Genomic DNA, 15,025 nt, shown 5'->3' with positions numbered 1-15,025 from the left:
ATGAGGATTCGTGGTGCTGAGAAGCGGCACCAGGACAGCTGGTAAATTGTCAGTATTCACTAATGGTTAATGGTTTAAAGGTTAAACTAAGTTGTACGGAAATACATGGGGAGAGGTATTGGAAGTGCCCCACCCCTCATATACCAAATTCTGTTTAACAAAAGCTATATCTAAGAACCTTTCCAAATCTAAGAACCTTTCCATGTGCGGAAATCAAGTTTTTGTTTTCAGTTTGTTACAGATTATAGAATCAGACAAATTCTGTATACTTGAGGCTTCCAAAAGGTCATTAAAATGTCTTTGTGCTCCAGATAGATTTTTTTTTGTTTTTTAGAAACAGAGACTTTGTAAGTTTTCACAATGATCAAAATTTGTCATAAATCGGAGTTCCATTTAGTCTTCATTTGTGTGTTCATTAAGAGTGGAACCTGTTTCATTAATCACATGTTAAGAGATTACCTACCTTGGCCCAATTCAGGAAGCTATTATTCTACATTACTCGAAATTTCCAAGCAAGCACGGGGAAGTTTTGGAGGAAATTAGAATCACATCTACCTTTGAATATTGGCAGAAGAACTAGCATCTGTTGGATCAGATATCTTCAGAAGCCTAGTCTGCTCTTAGTATGTGAAGATTTGAATGTGGGGACTCTGTCGATACTGTTCAAAGAACTGAGCACTGTGCTTGGTTGTTGTCTGAACTGGGAGTTGATTGCTGATGTGTTTCTGTCCTCAGGTCTGGCGAGAATTTCCTGACCGGTTGGTGGGTTACCCAGGTCGCCTGCATCTCTGGGACCATGAGATGAGTAAGTGGAAGTATGAGTCTGAGTGGACCAATGAGGTGTCCATGGTGCTCACGGGGGCAGCTTTTTATCACAAGGTAAGTCGGGGGCAGACTTGGGGCAAGTGGGGCTGAGTTGACATACCAAGAGTATGATATTCGCTTTATTTGGCCCAACTTAATTTTCACGAGTTTTGGAAAAATGTTCTACTTTAGATGTTTTTTTCGAGTTTGCCTCTTTGATTTACTAATTCACACGTACAGACAGTTGTAAATATTCTCATTAGCCTGCTTTTTGCATGCATTATATTGTGAGCTTTTTTCTTGTATCATTAACATTTCTTCATAAACAACTTCTTAACATAATTGCTAATATACCATTATGTTAATATTCCATAAATCATGTATAACTGTTTCTCTATCATTTAGGTTGTATCTAATTTTTGTATCTAATATATTATTTTGTATCTAATATATTTAGGTTGTATCTGATTTTTTTGCTAGATAATGCTTTATATCAGATGCTTAAACAATGACCAGTATCCATTTTCATACCCGTTTGTACTTAGGATCATTATGATAGATTCCTAGAAGAAGAATTATGAACATTTGGGGGAGGTTTTGATATATATATATTTGTTGGTTGTTTTCAATATAGTTTGTGCCAATTTATATTCTTCCCAGCAAAATACAAAAGTATCTTACCATACCCTCCCTTGCATGAAAAACATTTTTAAAAAAATCAAACTTAGCTATTTTGATAAGTGAAAGTGGATCTTATTGATTTCACTTTGATTTGATAACTGTTGAGGTTGAAATTCCTTTTGTGTATACTTTAGCCTTTTGTATTTCTTCTCTTCGAATTGTCACTATGTTTTTGACTCTTTTTTTTATTAAAGGGAGAGATTGAAGGGTATGCATTGGACTTTAGAATATTCTGTTTGATGGTGGAGTGCTCCCTGGGAGTGTGTGGCTTAATTAAACAGTAATAACGTGTCAATTGTCAGCAGTGGCATAAGGAACTGATGTCAGGAAAAAGATCTGTGCAGCTCAGCACAGTTAATTTGACTTCGCTGTATTTGTATTGATCGCGTGTTGTTATCTCAGCACTGCTGCCCTCATATTTCTCAGGGCTCTAGATCCAGAAATGAGTTTTTGTTCTTAGCAAAGAATAAATAAATAAATAAGGTTTATAATTCTTGGGGTTTGTGGTAGACTGATAAATACCTTTTTTTAGCCCACACATTTCTGTACTATTTCCTACGTATAGGTTATGTAGTTTCAGAATTGCCTCATTTTGTTTCACTTTAAAAAGGACATGTCTGCAGTGTCAATCCACCATTAATATATCTGTTTCTATCTGCAGTCTATAGAAAGAATATGGAAAACAGGGTTGAACATTGTGACTCGGGGGAAGGATTTAGTGAAGATCAGTATGTAGTGTGTTTCTGAACAATATTTATTAAACATATGATATATTAATCAGTCCAGAGGGCCTACATCTTACAAGGGCTTCACACCATACGGTACACACCTCTGTTTACTATAAGTGATTTTTTAAAGAATGACAGTGTTAAAGACACTTGGTCACCTGACCAAAAACCATTCTAATACTTCCTTTGCCCTTTCTGTTGATCCAGGCTTGTGACTAGTCTTACGAGAGAAAGCTTGTCCCCCTGCCATGGCTCAGTTGCCCCTTGTGTATCAACCGCAGGGAACTGCTGTTTGAATGTGTCTCCTTTTCTGTCTCACCTGGCAGTATTTTAACTACCTGTATACCTACAAGATGCCTGGGGACATCAAGAACTGGGTGGATGCTCACATGAACTGTGAAGATATTGCTATGAATTTCCTGGTGGCTAACGTCACGGGGAAAGCTGTGATCAAGGTAGGAGGCATCCTTGGCCGGCTCTGCCCCAACTTACTTTGCGATCTGGGCATGCTTCTGGTTCTCTGAGTCTCAGAAGTTTTCATAACTATAAATGAAGCCTTGGAATAGATGAACTTTAAGCTCCCTTTTAGCTTTAAGATTCCATGATTGATGCTGTCATATTGTGAAATTGAAGCTAGGCTTTGATGATTTAAACATATGTTTTATACGTTTTTTTTCTTTTTGTTTTCACATCTTTATTGAAGTATAATTGCTTTACAATGTTGTGTTAGTTTCTGCTGTACAACAAAGTGAATCAGCTATATGTATACATGTATCCCCATATCTCCTCCTCTTGAGCCTCCCTCCCACCCTCCCTATCCCACCCCTCTAGGGGGTCACAAAGCATCGAGTTGATCTCCCTGTGCTATGCAGCAGCTTCCCACTAGCTATCTATTTTACATTTGGTACTGTATATATGTCAGTGCTACTCTCTCACTTCATCCCAGCTTCGCCTTCCCCTCTGGTGTCCTCAAGTCCGTTCTGTACGTCTGTGTCTTTATTCCTGCCCTGCTACTAGGTTCATCCGTATCATTTCTTTTAGATTCCATATATATGCATTAGCATCCGGTATTTTTTTTTCTCTTTCTGACTGACTTCACTAGGTATGACAGACTGTAGGTCCATCCACCTCACTACAAATAACTCAATTTCATTCCTTTCTATGGCTGAGTAATATTCCATTGTATATATGTGCCACATCATCTTTATCCATTCATCTGTCAATGAACATTTAGGTTGCTTCCATGTCCTGGCTATTGAAAATAGGGCTGCAATGAACATTGTGGTACCTGTACCTTTTTGAATTATGATTTACTCAGGGTATATGCCCAGTAGTGGGATTGCTATGTAATATGGTAGTTCTGTTTTCAGTTTTTTAAGGAGCCTCCATGCTGTTCTCCATAGTGGCTGTATCAATTTACATTCCCACCAACACTGCGGGAGGGTCCCCTTTTCTCCACACCCTCTCCAGCATTTACTGTTTCTAGATCTTTTGATGATGGCCATTCTGACTGGCATGAGGTGATACCTCATTGTGGTTTTGATTTGCATTTCACTGATGATTAGTGATGTTGAGCATCTTTTCATGTGTTTGTTGGCTGTCTGTATTTCTTCTTTGGAGGAATATCTATTTGGTCTTCTGCCCATTTTTGGATTGAGTTGTTTGTTTTTTTGATATTGAGCTGCATGAACTGCTTGTATATTTTGGAGATTAATCCTTTGTCTGTTGCTTTGTTTGCAAATATTTTCTTCCATTCTGAGGGATGTCTTTTCATCTTGTTTATGGTTTCCTTTGCTTTGCAAAAGCTTTTAAGTTTCATTAGGTCCTATTTGTTTATTTTTGTTTTTATTTCCATTTCTCTAGGAGGTGGGTCAAAAAGGATCTTGCTGTGATTTATGTCATAGAGTGTTCTGCCTATTTTAATCCATTTTGAGGTTTTTTTTTTTTTTTTGGTTGTGATGGGTCCTCGCCTCTGTGCGACGGCTTTCTCTAGTTGTGGCAAGCAGGGGCCACTTCATCGCAGTGCGTGGGCCTCCCACTATCGCGGCCTCTCCTGTTGCGGAACACAGGCTCCAGATGCGCAGGCCAGCAGTTGTGGCTCACGGGCCCCCAGCCGCTCTGCAGCATGTGGGATCTTCCCAGACCAGGGCTCGAACCCGTGTCCCCTGCACTAGCAGGCAGACTCTCAACCACTGTGCCACCAGGGAAGGCCCATTTTGAGTTTATTTTTGTGTATGATGTTAGGGAGTGTTCTGATTTCATTCTTTTACATGTAGCTGTCCAGTTTTCCCAGCACCACTTATTGAAGAGGATGTCTTTTCTCCATTGTATATTCTTGCCCCCTTTGTCAAAGATAATGTGACCATATGTGCATGGGTTTGTCTCTGGGCTTTCTATCCTGTTCCATTGATCTATATTTCTGTTTTTGTGCCAGTACCATACTGTCTTGATTACTGTAGCTTTGTAGTATAGTCTGAATATACAATTTTTTTTTTTTTTTAGTTACAGTTTTTAACCTCCAGTATCAGAGATAAAGGCTGTGGTGGTCAATCTACAAATCATGTTTTTTAAAAAATATAATTTTATTCTCAAACGTGACTTGGAATCTAGTTCTTTTCGTTAAAGAATGCAGTTTACATCTTTCTTAAGGTAGCTGATTTTTTTTAATAGACGCTGAGAAGATAGCACACTTTGTACAATTGTAACTGTAGTTGCCCTAAACATTATTTTAAGATAGCGATTACCAGTTTGTAACAGTACCTTTCCTGTAACATATTAAAAGCTGAGATCACATGGGGATCTTTGTATGTGTAATAGATGTCTGTTCCTGAAATGTAGATCTTGCTCAAATCAGATCCCTAGGAATGCAGGGAGAGTACACTTCTGTGTAACAGTGGAATCATCTTGACCTTTCTTTCCTTCTGGATTAGAATTCCATATGTGAAAATGGGCAGTGCTTCTAGGCCAGATTCCTGTACTGGAAGCTTATGTTGGACGCATGGTATGGCATCCCCAAATGATTCCTCATGCTGTTAATTGATGAGACAAGCTAGGTTAAACCAAAGTGACTAAGGAAAGAGGAAAAGTCACTGTGTGTTCAGACTTGACCCAATCTTACCCTACCCCCCAGCTCTCTAAATTACTCAGTGAACAGCTCACTGCAGGGAAAATTAAAGAATATAAATTGCAAAACTAGTTTTAAAGGAACTCCCCTTATTTCCAAATTTGCTTTTTTGTTTGTTTGTTTTTTGCGGTACATGGGCCTCTCACTGCTGTGGCCTCTCCCGTTGTGGAGCACAGGCTCCGGACGCGCAGGCCCAGCGGCCATGGCTCACGGGCCCAGCCGCTCCACGGCATGTGGGATCTTCCCAGACCGGGGCACGAACCCGTATCCCCTGCATCGGCAGGCGGACTCCCAACCACTGCGCCACCAGGGAAGCCCCAAATTTGCTTTTTGACATGCTTCAAGATGTTCTTAGCTGTGCCTGCATGCTCTGGACGGTAATTCCTCGGGTCTGTATGCTTCTTAGCCTGGTCTTAGTTATCTAGCTTTCTTCCCCTCCCATCCCTCTACTGGTTACTTATCTTCACTAGGTTAGGATAGCAGCCTCCCCTGAGTTTGCTAAAAAAAAAAATTAGAAGTTTAACGTATGGGAGGGTGGTGGGGAGAGTCAGGGAAAAGGATTCAGAGGGCAAAGGACCACTGGATTTTTCTCCCTGACTCAACGGGATTGCAAAATAACCTGGCATTTTCAAGAGCATGGTGCTGCTCATAGCATTTGCCATTAGCTGGAAGAAGGAGAACGAGCGCCTATTGGAACTAAGGTTACGATGAAAGTTATGGGAAGCTGTATTTCATCGCCCTTATGGCTGCAAGAACAAATGGTGTTTATACAAGGACCTTGGCAGTGAGAAAACAGTCATTAAACAGGAATTAAGGAGCTTGTCATCACCACTTCTTTCCAGTTACAGAAGGCAAAAGCCCTCCAAGCCTTTTTTATTGGGCCCTTGTGAGTTCTGCTGTTGGCCGAGCCAGACAGAACTGAATGGAGGAATAGTGAGGCATGTGTGTGTGCATGTGTGCCTGCAGTGGGAGTGGGCATCTCAGCGTATAGAACGGAAGTGTGCAGAGAGTGGTGTCACGAGCGTGATTTTATTGTCCTTGGCACTGACAGCCAAGTATATTTTTGTGCTCTTCTGGCAGGTAACACCACGAAAGAAATTCAAGTGTCCTGAGTGCACGGCCATCGATGGCCTTTCGCTAGACCAGACACACATGGTGGAGAGGTGAGTGAGCCTCTAACCAGAAGTCTGCCCTAGTCTCTGATCCCCATTTCCTGCCTTGGGCCTGTTTATGGGACTTTGTTGCAGATATAAGGACAGCAGCTGGTAGCCATAGTCACCTCCTTTTGCACGTGGGAATTGGGTTAGTTCAAGCCCAGGTCACCCAAAGAATTAATTTGGAATGCTACTCACTCAATTTGTAATGGTTGGAAGGATCTTAAAAATATAGCCGGCCTTAAGCTCCGGAAGCCAGATTCTCCGTGTGGACTAGGCAGTTAACTATCCACAGTCATTCGAGTGGAAGCGAGTTAATTCCAAAGAAATACTGGATTGTTTTCCAGGGTGATAGCTCCATGTTACAGTGAAAGTTTGATTGGAAAGAATTAAACTAAACCCACTAGAGACAAATTACCTTTGCTGACACAACTGAAACACCTACCTACCAAGAACAGAATTGAAAGCACAGCTCTTTACATTACAGAGAGAGAAGCAGGGCAGCTCTGAGATACTCCCTTTATATTGATTCAGTCGGTCAGTAAGCACACCTCTGTGTGGGTGTGATACAGGGCCTTGCAGGTGAGTATAAAAGGAGTGGGAGAGGTCTGTCTTCCCTTAAGACCTTTATAATCTTAGAGTAGACCTAATAGTTCTCACTTGTATCCCAAAGGTCCCCAAGCTTCCAGTCTCCTGAATCAAACCGAATTCTTCCAAAAGGCAACCCTTACACAAGACAGCAGGCTCTGACAGCCAGTAACACTGTTGTCAAGGGACCAGCATGCATTCAGAGAATGTCATGAGAAAGGCATTAGAATGAGATATCTAGTTCAAGTTTCCACAGGTCCCATATGCATCTGCTTGCAGCATTCATTTCTGAAATCTATCAGCCACATCAAAGTCCTTCGAGCCTGGAGGATGGTTTTGTACAGCGAGTTGTTTCACTTGGCCTGGATTCTTCTATAATGTTTTACTCCTTCTTACTCTTACTTCTTACTCTTACTCTCTAAATAATCTCTTTATCTCCTTCATATATAAATGTCTTACCCAAATGACATGACTTTTACCAACCATCAATATGAAATAACATATTATTGTGATTTTGGAAATATCTGTCACTGGTCCCAAGTATTACCCAGTCAAGGACAGTGACATCAACTGTCATAGCTCATTTGGAAGAGACCCCAGTTATAGTTCTATTAGAGCACATGAACTTGGTACTTAAACCTACCCCCATTCTGTGTTGGGAAGAATTTCATAGCATTAAGCAATTAGTTATTGATTGGACCGAGTTAAAATGGTGGGGTTATAGGGTCCAAGAAAGGAATTGTATGGAGAAAAGTTGACCTAATAATGGCCCTTAAAGTTCATGCTAAAGCTAAACAACTCCTCTGTAACACCACTGAGATCATAACAAATGCAGTGGGAAAGATTTAAGTTAGATATAATTATTATTAAACACTGAAGAAAGTAACTATGGGAAATGTGGAAGCTTCCTCGTGGGAAGAGGCTTTTGAAAATAGAATAGGCAACTGCCCAGATGTTGGTAGGCTCGATTTTATCAGAGTTTATAATTAACAATAACAGGTACACACACGTGTGTGTATATATATTTAATACGTGTGTGTGTGTGTGTGTGTGTGTAAAACTTAATCCAAAGCTATATGTGGTAAGAGTCATAAGGAAGGCTCAAAATGTCATACCTGATCGCAGGAAAGAGAAGTGACTTCTTGCTAGGTCAGTTATTAGGAATAATTTTGTAAGAGGTGGCACTTGAAGTGAGCCTTCAAAGGTCACTAGGATTCCAACCGATGCAACTCTGGGCAAGAAGAGGAGATCCTCGGCAGGGAAACTGGATGGTCCAAGGTACATTTGGCAAGCAGTCAAGATATCCAGTTTGGCAAGAACGTAGCATTGTGGCCCATTAGTGCCAAACTGCAGAGAGCCCTGGATGCCCAGTTAAGGAGCTGAGCTTTTTTCTCCAGGCTCTGGTAAGCCATAGAAGGTTTTTGAATAGGAAGTAGCTTGATCAAAGTGTTGTTTTGAGGCTGATTTGGAAGTGGTGCATAGAATGGAATGAAGGTGAAGAGACAGAAGAAAGAAGAACAGTTAGAAGGCTCGAACTAAATTGAGTGTGGGGAAGAAGGGATGAATTAAATTGCAAGGGATTTTTTTTCCCCCTAAAGGAGAAGAGCTGGCTCTTGATTTCCAACTGAATAGGTATGGGGAGGTTATGGAGAAGCAGTTGATCAAGACAGTCAGGAAGAATGGTAGTACCTTTAACAGTGTAAACAATATAATTAGGAGGGATGCCAGTTATGGGAGGGAAGGGGATGAATGTTGGACCTCACAGTATAACTAATGAGGCCAGGAGATTTAATCATGTGTGAAGTTGGAGAGCAATCAGGCGGGTGGGTTTTGGGTCTTGCCCTCTGTCTATGCAGGTGTAGATACAGGGCAAGCAGTTGGAAATATGGAACTAGAACTTTAGAAAAAAGATTAAAACAAAGGTGGAGATCTGGAAGACATCTGTCCAGAGATGGCAGCTGACTGAAGAAAAGCCAAGGGCAGAATCTTGAGAAATTCGGACACTTAGGAGACAGAAAGAGTAACTGAAAAGAGAGAAGCAGCCACTGGCGAGGCCAGGAGAGAGCCAGCATCTCCGGTGCTCGGCAGCAGGGAGGAGCAAGGAACATGCAGACTGGGAAGTGGTCTTGGAATTAAAACGGTCATTGGTGACTTTGGGAAAAATGATGTCATAGGTTGATGGGGCTAAAGAGTGTGAGCTAGTAGTGAGGAAGTAGAGTCAGTGAATGTAGGCTCCCCTTTTGAGAAATGTGATAGGGAACAGAAGGAAATCAATCTTGAAATTAATTAGAAACTGAGAGCAAAACTATTCGGATGAATGACTGAATTACTAAATAAGGCACTTAGATGGGGAGGGAGGAAGACGTGATTTCAGCCCTGTTGGGTAGACCAAGAGATGGAGTGACAAGTGCTGAACTGTTCATTTGTTTTCTTTTTTTAAATAGTTGCCTTTGCAGAACCCACATTTTTGCACAAAAGAGTTAACCACTCTGCGTGTTATGACCTTGTGTTGAGATTTGTGGTTCAGTAAGCTTGTTTATCCTTATATTTGGGGTCTGGGGTCAGAAACCTCAGTCGTGGAGGAGAATGGCTTTTACTACCCAGCATCCATTTCCAGGACCTGCCGTTAGTTCTTTAAGAAGCAGAGGAATTTGTGACTGTTCATCTTGGCCAATAGCTTTACCCAGGTCAAGACGGTACAGCAGACAGACGGTGTTGGTTTAAGAAACAAACATTGTATTTTGATTCAGGCCAGTCTTTGTTCAGATTATGATTAGCCACTTATTAGCTGTCCAACTTGAGGAAATTGACTTACCTTATCCTGAATTTCCAACCTTTTCATTTCTTAAAATAGATATATTAACTATCTATCATGTTGCATTCAGGGGTTCAACAGATATTTACTGAGCATCTTTGTACCAAACAGTGTGTTATATGCTGGAGATGAAAGGAGTAATAATACATGAAAGCCTGTAGCGCGGGGCCTGGCGAGGTTAGTTCGCTTTCCAATTTCCCCAACGCTGATCCTGAAGGCTCCTGGTTACTTTAGGTAATTGTATGTGTTTGAAAGGAAAACTGAAAACGGTTAGTCCTTTCTCCCCCAGACACTTTCAGCGCTTTGGAGATAGACGTTGGCAGTTCTTAGCCTGTCTGTACTTGATTAGAAAACCAACCCAGGGGAACAGTTACTGACATGGTAGCTGGACCCCTGACAGAACAACTCAGGTGGGCCACCAGCGATCAGCCAAACTCTTAATCTACCCTAACCTGTCGCCCAGCCCAGATCCCCTGCGTGAAAATAAAGTAGGAAACACAGTCAACACCCGTCAGGAGAGCTAAGGACCTTTACCATTCAGCATGAGCAGCCATTTCTCCAGGGCAGGCTGTGTGGAGAGAGAAGGACTCACTAACCTGGGTTAGCCGGGGCAGCTGTCAACAAGTCGAGCTGGCCTGAGCCCCAGTGGCCTCTTGCCTGGGACCCGGCCCTGTTGGCAGGTCTAGTTACAGAGGAGACGTTGTCCTCAGTGCTCTCCAGGGGGCCCTAGAGCCCCTGTCCGCTGCCAAGAGCCATGATCCTTCTTTAGTACACGCTCGCTGGTGCCTCTGCTGGGCACGGCTGGGCTTTGCTGGCCAGCGTCTACAAGCAGAATAACTGGAAACTAGAAGAACTGCTACATGTTTATAGGCAGAACAACTGTCAAAAGTAAGACCTTGGGGAAAGCTGACTTAGTCTGCCACTGCCTTGACCTCATGATTTAAGGAGAGAAAGGCTGTTGTCCAGTGCTTGCTTCATACCATTTTGTTAAAACCCCTCGGTCTTTTCCCCAGTCTCCTGTCAATTTGGTACCTGGGACTACGACCTCCCGAGTCTCAAAAGACTGCCAACAGGAGGGAAACTCAGTGACCTGTGGATTATTGTAGAGTCCGATAGAAAGAGCAAGGGCTCTGTTGCCAGCGCAAGACTGGGTTTGAAACCCAGCTCCACCACTTTCCAGCTCGGGGTCCTTGGGCAGTCCCTTAGCCTCTCTTAGCCTGAATTTCTCAAACCATAACAGGAAGCTACTATACGCCAATCCTTGGGCATACGGACGGGGATATTTAAAGGAACCATTGGGATCATGTATGTAAATTAACTGGCACGTCATAGGTGCTCAACGGTTGTTAATTTCCAGCTCCTCCCTTTAGACCCTAGAATTATGTTAATAACTAAATGTGTATCATCTCATAATGAAGACTTTAGCCTCCGCAGCCAGAACACCTGGGTTTGGTTCTGCCTCTTACTAGTTACTTGGCCTGTGGTCCTGTCTCTTAGCCTCTCTGTCTTCCCAGTGTACAGTGGGAAGGATAGCAGACCTGCCTCACAGGGTTGTTGTGAGGGTGAAGTGAGTTACTGATACATGTCAAGCACTTGTAACACAGCCTGGAGCAGAGAATAAATGTTAATTGCTGTTGATTTGTGGTCATGGACACAGTGATCTTATTAGCTGGAAGAGCTCAAAATGAAATAGTAACACGTTTTGACCAAGAGAAGAAGCAAGAGAAAAGAATTGATAGTACCTGGCTTCTTTACTTATTGGTTTCTTGCTAAAGCTCAAAGGACTCAAGTAAAAGCTATTGATTAAAATAAGTTGAAACAAGGCTTACAGTATCTCTGAGGACAGAAGAGCCTTCTGGTCTGTGTCTTGGAATTCAGCCCCTACCTGGTAACCCGTTCTCAGATGCCATGGGCCTGACTGAGGAGAGAGAATACTGACCTCTCTGAAATCCATCCTTGAGGGCCCCTTAGCTTCGAAAGTGGTTTTTACGGGCTTGATTTCCCCCTCGGGTCTGATGCTGAAGTGTCATTAGCCAGCTGTCACACTCCGCTGGCCTGATTGACCAGAACCATTTTCTGCCAGCGTGTCTGACCTGCTCCCCTCTGGAGCTGCTCACGAGGCTGGGGGCGGTGTCGGGGCATGGGGGGGCGGGAGGGGTGTGCTGAACTGCCTCCTCCCCCAGCAGTGCTAAGTTGCTTGTTGCTTTGTTGCTGCCGGTTCTAACACAGGAGTGGCTAAAATTGTGAAAGCTGTCCTGTGTGAACTTCAGCTTTCATGGAAGAGCTTATGGAAGTTGCCCCATAATTCCCAGAGGTTGCCACTCACAGGCCCACAGTAGATGTGGGTTGACTGACTGAAGTGTTTGTCCTTTGCAGTTGAGGTTCAGTGCCCCATTGCCTCCTTCCGCCTTCCATCGCTCCATGTGTACGATCTTCCCTTCTCCCTTTTAAACTTGAGTGGGCTGAAGCTCAGATCCAAGTGCCTTTTGCCTTTCCCCCCTTCGTCTTCTCTTCAGCTGGCAGGGATGGGGTTAAGGATTGTTGGCAGCTAATCCACCTTGGTTTGAGGCCCGCTTCTACGGAGCTGGAAGAATGACTGGAATTTGAGGGGGAGGGGAAAAGATATTCTGACCTCTGCAGGCCCCTGGCCTCCAAACAGCATCCCTGGTTCCCTTTCTCCCGCCGAACGAGTAGTTGAAGTACCCCCAGATCACGTCCTTTATCCACACCCTCCCAACCATGTTAAGAACCTGGGAGCGTGCTGGGGGTCCTTGCATTTCTCTTGTAGATGTTGAAGACTATGCATTGATATTTTGCTCTCATTTCTCAGCCTCTTGAACGGTTTCTCTCTTCCCCACCCCCTGTCCCTCTCCTCTGCTCCACTGCCCTCCCCAAACCCCACAGGTCTGAGTGCATCAACAAGTTTGCTTCTGTCTTTGGGACAATGCCTCTTAAGGTGGTGGAGCACCGAGCCGACCCCGTCCTGTACAAGGACGACTTTCCTGAGAAACTGAAGAGCTTCCCCAACATCGGCAGCTTATGAAATGTGCTGCTGGTGGAGGTCTGAACACTAATCCCGGGCGGAGGAAGAGAACACGTCCCCCCAGCGCTCTGATGCCCAGATTCCAGAGTGGGAGATTGGCACATCCCTGCCCAGCCTGCTTACCCGAGAGCAAGAGCCCAGGGAGGACATCTGAGTACCTCGTGCAACCTCTGATGCTCTCGATGAGTTCTCTCTGAAAACTCCAGATGGAAGCCTTGGGCAGGCTCCAGGGGTAAGGCCAGCTCAGGCGTCCTTTGTTTGTAGCTCGATACAAGGTCTAAGAGGAAACTTCACTGGCTGTAAGACAGCTGAGAACCCTCCAGCCCATTTCAGATTTGGGGAATCAGGTAAGAGCTACCTGTTTCTCACTTTCCATTACTTCAGATCAGTGAGTTCTCCAGAGGAGAAGCCATGCCCAGAATTTGGTGCAAAATGCAAACATCTTAGTGGCATTTGATGCCTTGGGACAATGGGGCACTGGCCTCGTCCAGAGAAGAGCACCGGCTGCCGAGATGGGACCTATAAGTTCCATGAACTGTCTCTCTTTGGTTTGGCTTTTTGATATGATTAAAATTATTTTTTATTCCATTTCCTACTATGTCTTAAATATTGGTTATGGAACTCTGTTTCTTTTTGTGTGTATTTAACTCTATCTTCTGGCCTCAACTCCAGTCTCCTCCTCATGTCTGGGAAGATACGTAGCCAGGAGGAGTGTCCAGTGCCATGTACATCCAGCAGAGGAAGAGCCCCAGACTACAAACACTCTTAGAGGAGATGTGTCCCCAAACCTCCAAAGGCATCTGTATGCTTCCTGATGAGATCTAGATATTCTCCAGGAAAAACAGAAGGCCTCTCATAGCCAGACACTGAGTCGCTCTGCCGGTACCATGTTGTAAAAGTTGAGGCAGTTGTGACCCTCACCCCAAGGGGATGCCAAAATTTCCCTCATTCTCTTGGTATAAACCTAACATTAGCCAGAGGGGTTCTGGCTAACGTTAAATGCTGCTATAACAACTGTTTTGCAATAGTTGCTGGTGTATTTAAATCATTACATTTCAGCATTTAGTAATACTGCACATGTGTGAATTATACCTCTTTAAGCCCAGTTGATGGACAAATCTACGCTGGCGAATGTTAGACGTTATGGATTCGAAACAGATTTATCTGTGGCTCTGATATTAAAATTAGCCACAGTTTGGGCTTTAGCCATAACATATGTCCCCAGAACACAAAATACATAATAATTTGCTTGGAATATGGGTATAATTACTGAAACCTAGTTGTGTGCCAGTCCAAGTCACTAAACCACCACGCATTGTTCCGTCGAGTGACATGAAGGTGAGCTGTTCTCCTGCTGTAGTTTTCGAACTTGCAGTTTTAACGAGTCACTTCAACTGTGCTCTCATAGACTTTGAGAGGCCAAAGAAAACTTTCAGAAGTAGCGAAATTGAGAGTGGAAATCTTGAGAGTCTCATCTTTCATATTAAGGAGCGGTAGAATCACGGACTGTTATAGGTGGAAGGGATGAGATAGCATCTCCAGGTCATTCATTTTGCAGACGCAAACACTGGAGTTGTGATTTATTCGTGTATTGCAGCTGCAAACACACGTGCTTAAATCAATACTAATGATTTGAATAATTAGTTTCTAGTCAGCAGGGGATATGAGAAGGCATTTTGGCCTCCTATTCATAGTACTGGAGCTGGGATGATAGAAACCAAGAGGAAGGGTTTTCTCTTGTACACCCAGATACTGGTAGCTGACACAGTGAGTACCTCTGACCTTTCTAGGGGTTCTCTAGCTTGTTTTCCAAGATTTGGGGCAGGTGGAAGGGGAGGAGGGCCTCATTTAAATCCCAGCTAAAAGCCAAGAACTGTGCTGACGTTGCACATGTGTTACCTCACCCTCAATGTATAGCACTCTGCTCTTTTCACACCACCGACTGCACTACCTTAGTGGCTGGTTTCTAATCCAGTTCTCACTCTCAAAGGGTAAATTAATCCTCCCTCCCTCCCTCTTTATTTGCCCTTTGATTATGGAAGAGAAATGCTTCAATCTGAAGTCATTGGGAGCCCCAGGGGACTGAAG

At 43.4% G+C, this 15,025-nt stretch overlaps 1 protein-coding gene across 3 annotated transcripts in view; it reads left to right on the top strand.

Annotated features, from left to right (window-relative positions):
• EXT2 (exostosin glycosyltransferase 2) overlaps window positions 1-13,525 on the top strand; it is a 130,233-nt gene extending 116,708 nt beyond the window's left edge. For 2 of the 3 annotated variants that reach the window (XM_079929924.1, XM_079929923.1), the window contains 4 exons: window positions 736-879; window positions 2,540-2,668; window positions 6,418-6,500; window positions 12,799-13,525. In XM_079929924.1, the coding sequence (XP_079786050.1) occupies window positions 736-879; window positions 2,540-2,668; window positions 6,418-6,500; window positions 12,799-12,937 (495 nt within the window). In that variant the 3' untranslated portion in view covers window positions 12,938-13,525. The remainder of the gene's footprint in view (window positions 1-735; window positions 880-2,539; window positions 2,669-6,417; window positions 6,501-12,798) is intronic. The other variant, XM_079929925.1, reaches the window with a different exon arrangement.
• The last annotated feature ends 1,500 nt before the right edge of the window (window positions 13,526-15,025 follow it).

Source organism: Stenella coeruleoalba, assembly GCF_951394435.1.
Source record: "Stenella coeruleoalba genome assembly, chromosome: 8".
Taxonomy (NCBI): Eukaryota; Metazoa; Chordata; class Mammalia; order Artiodactyla; family Delphinidae; genus Stenella; species Stenella coeruleoalba.
Note: the sequence above shows the minus strand (reverse complement) of the source record. Positions and strands in the feature narration are given on the sequence as shown.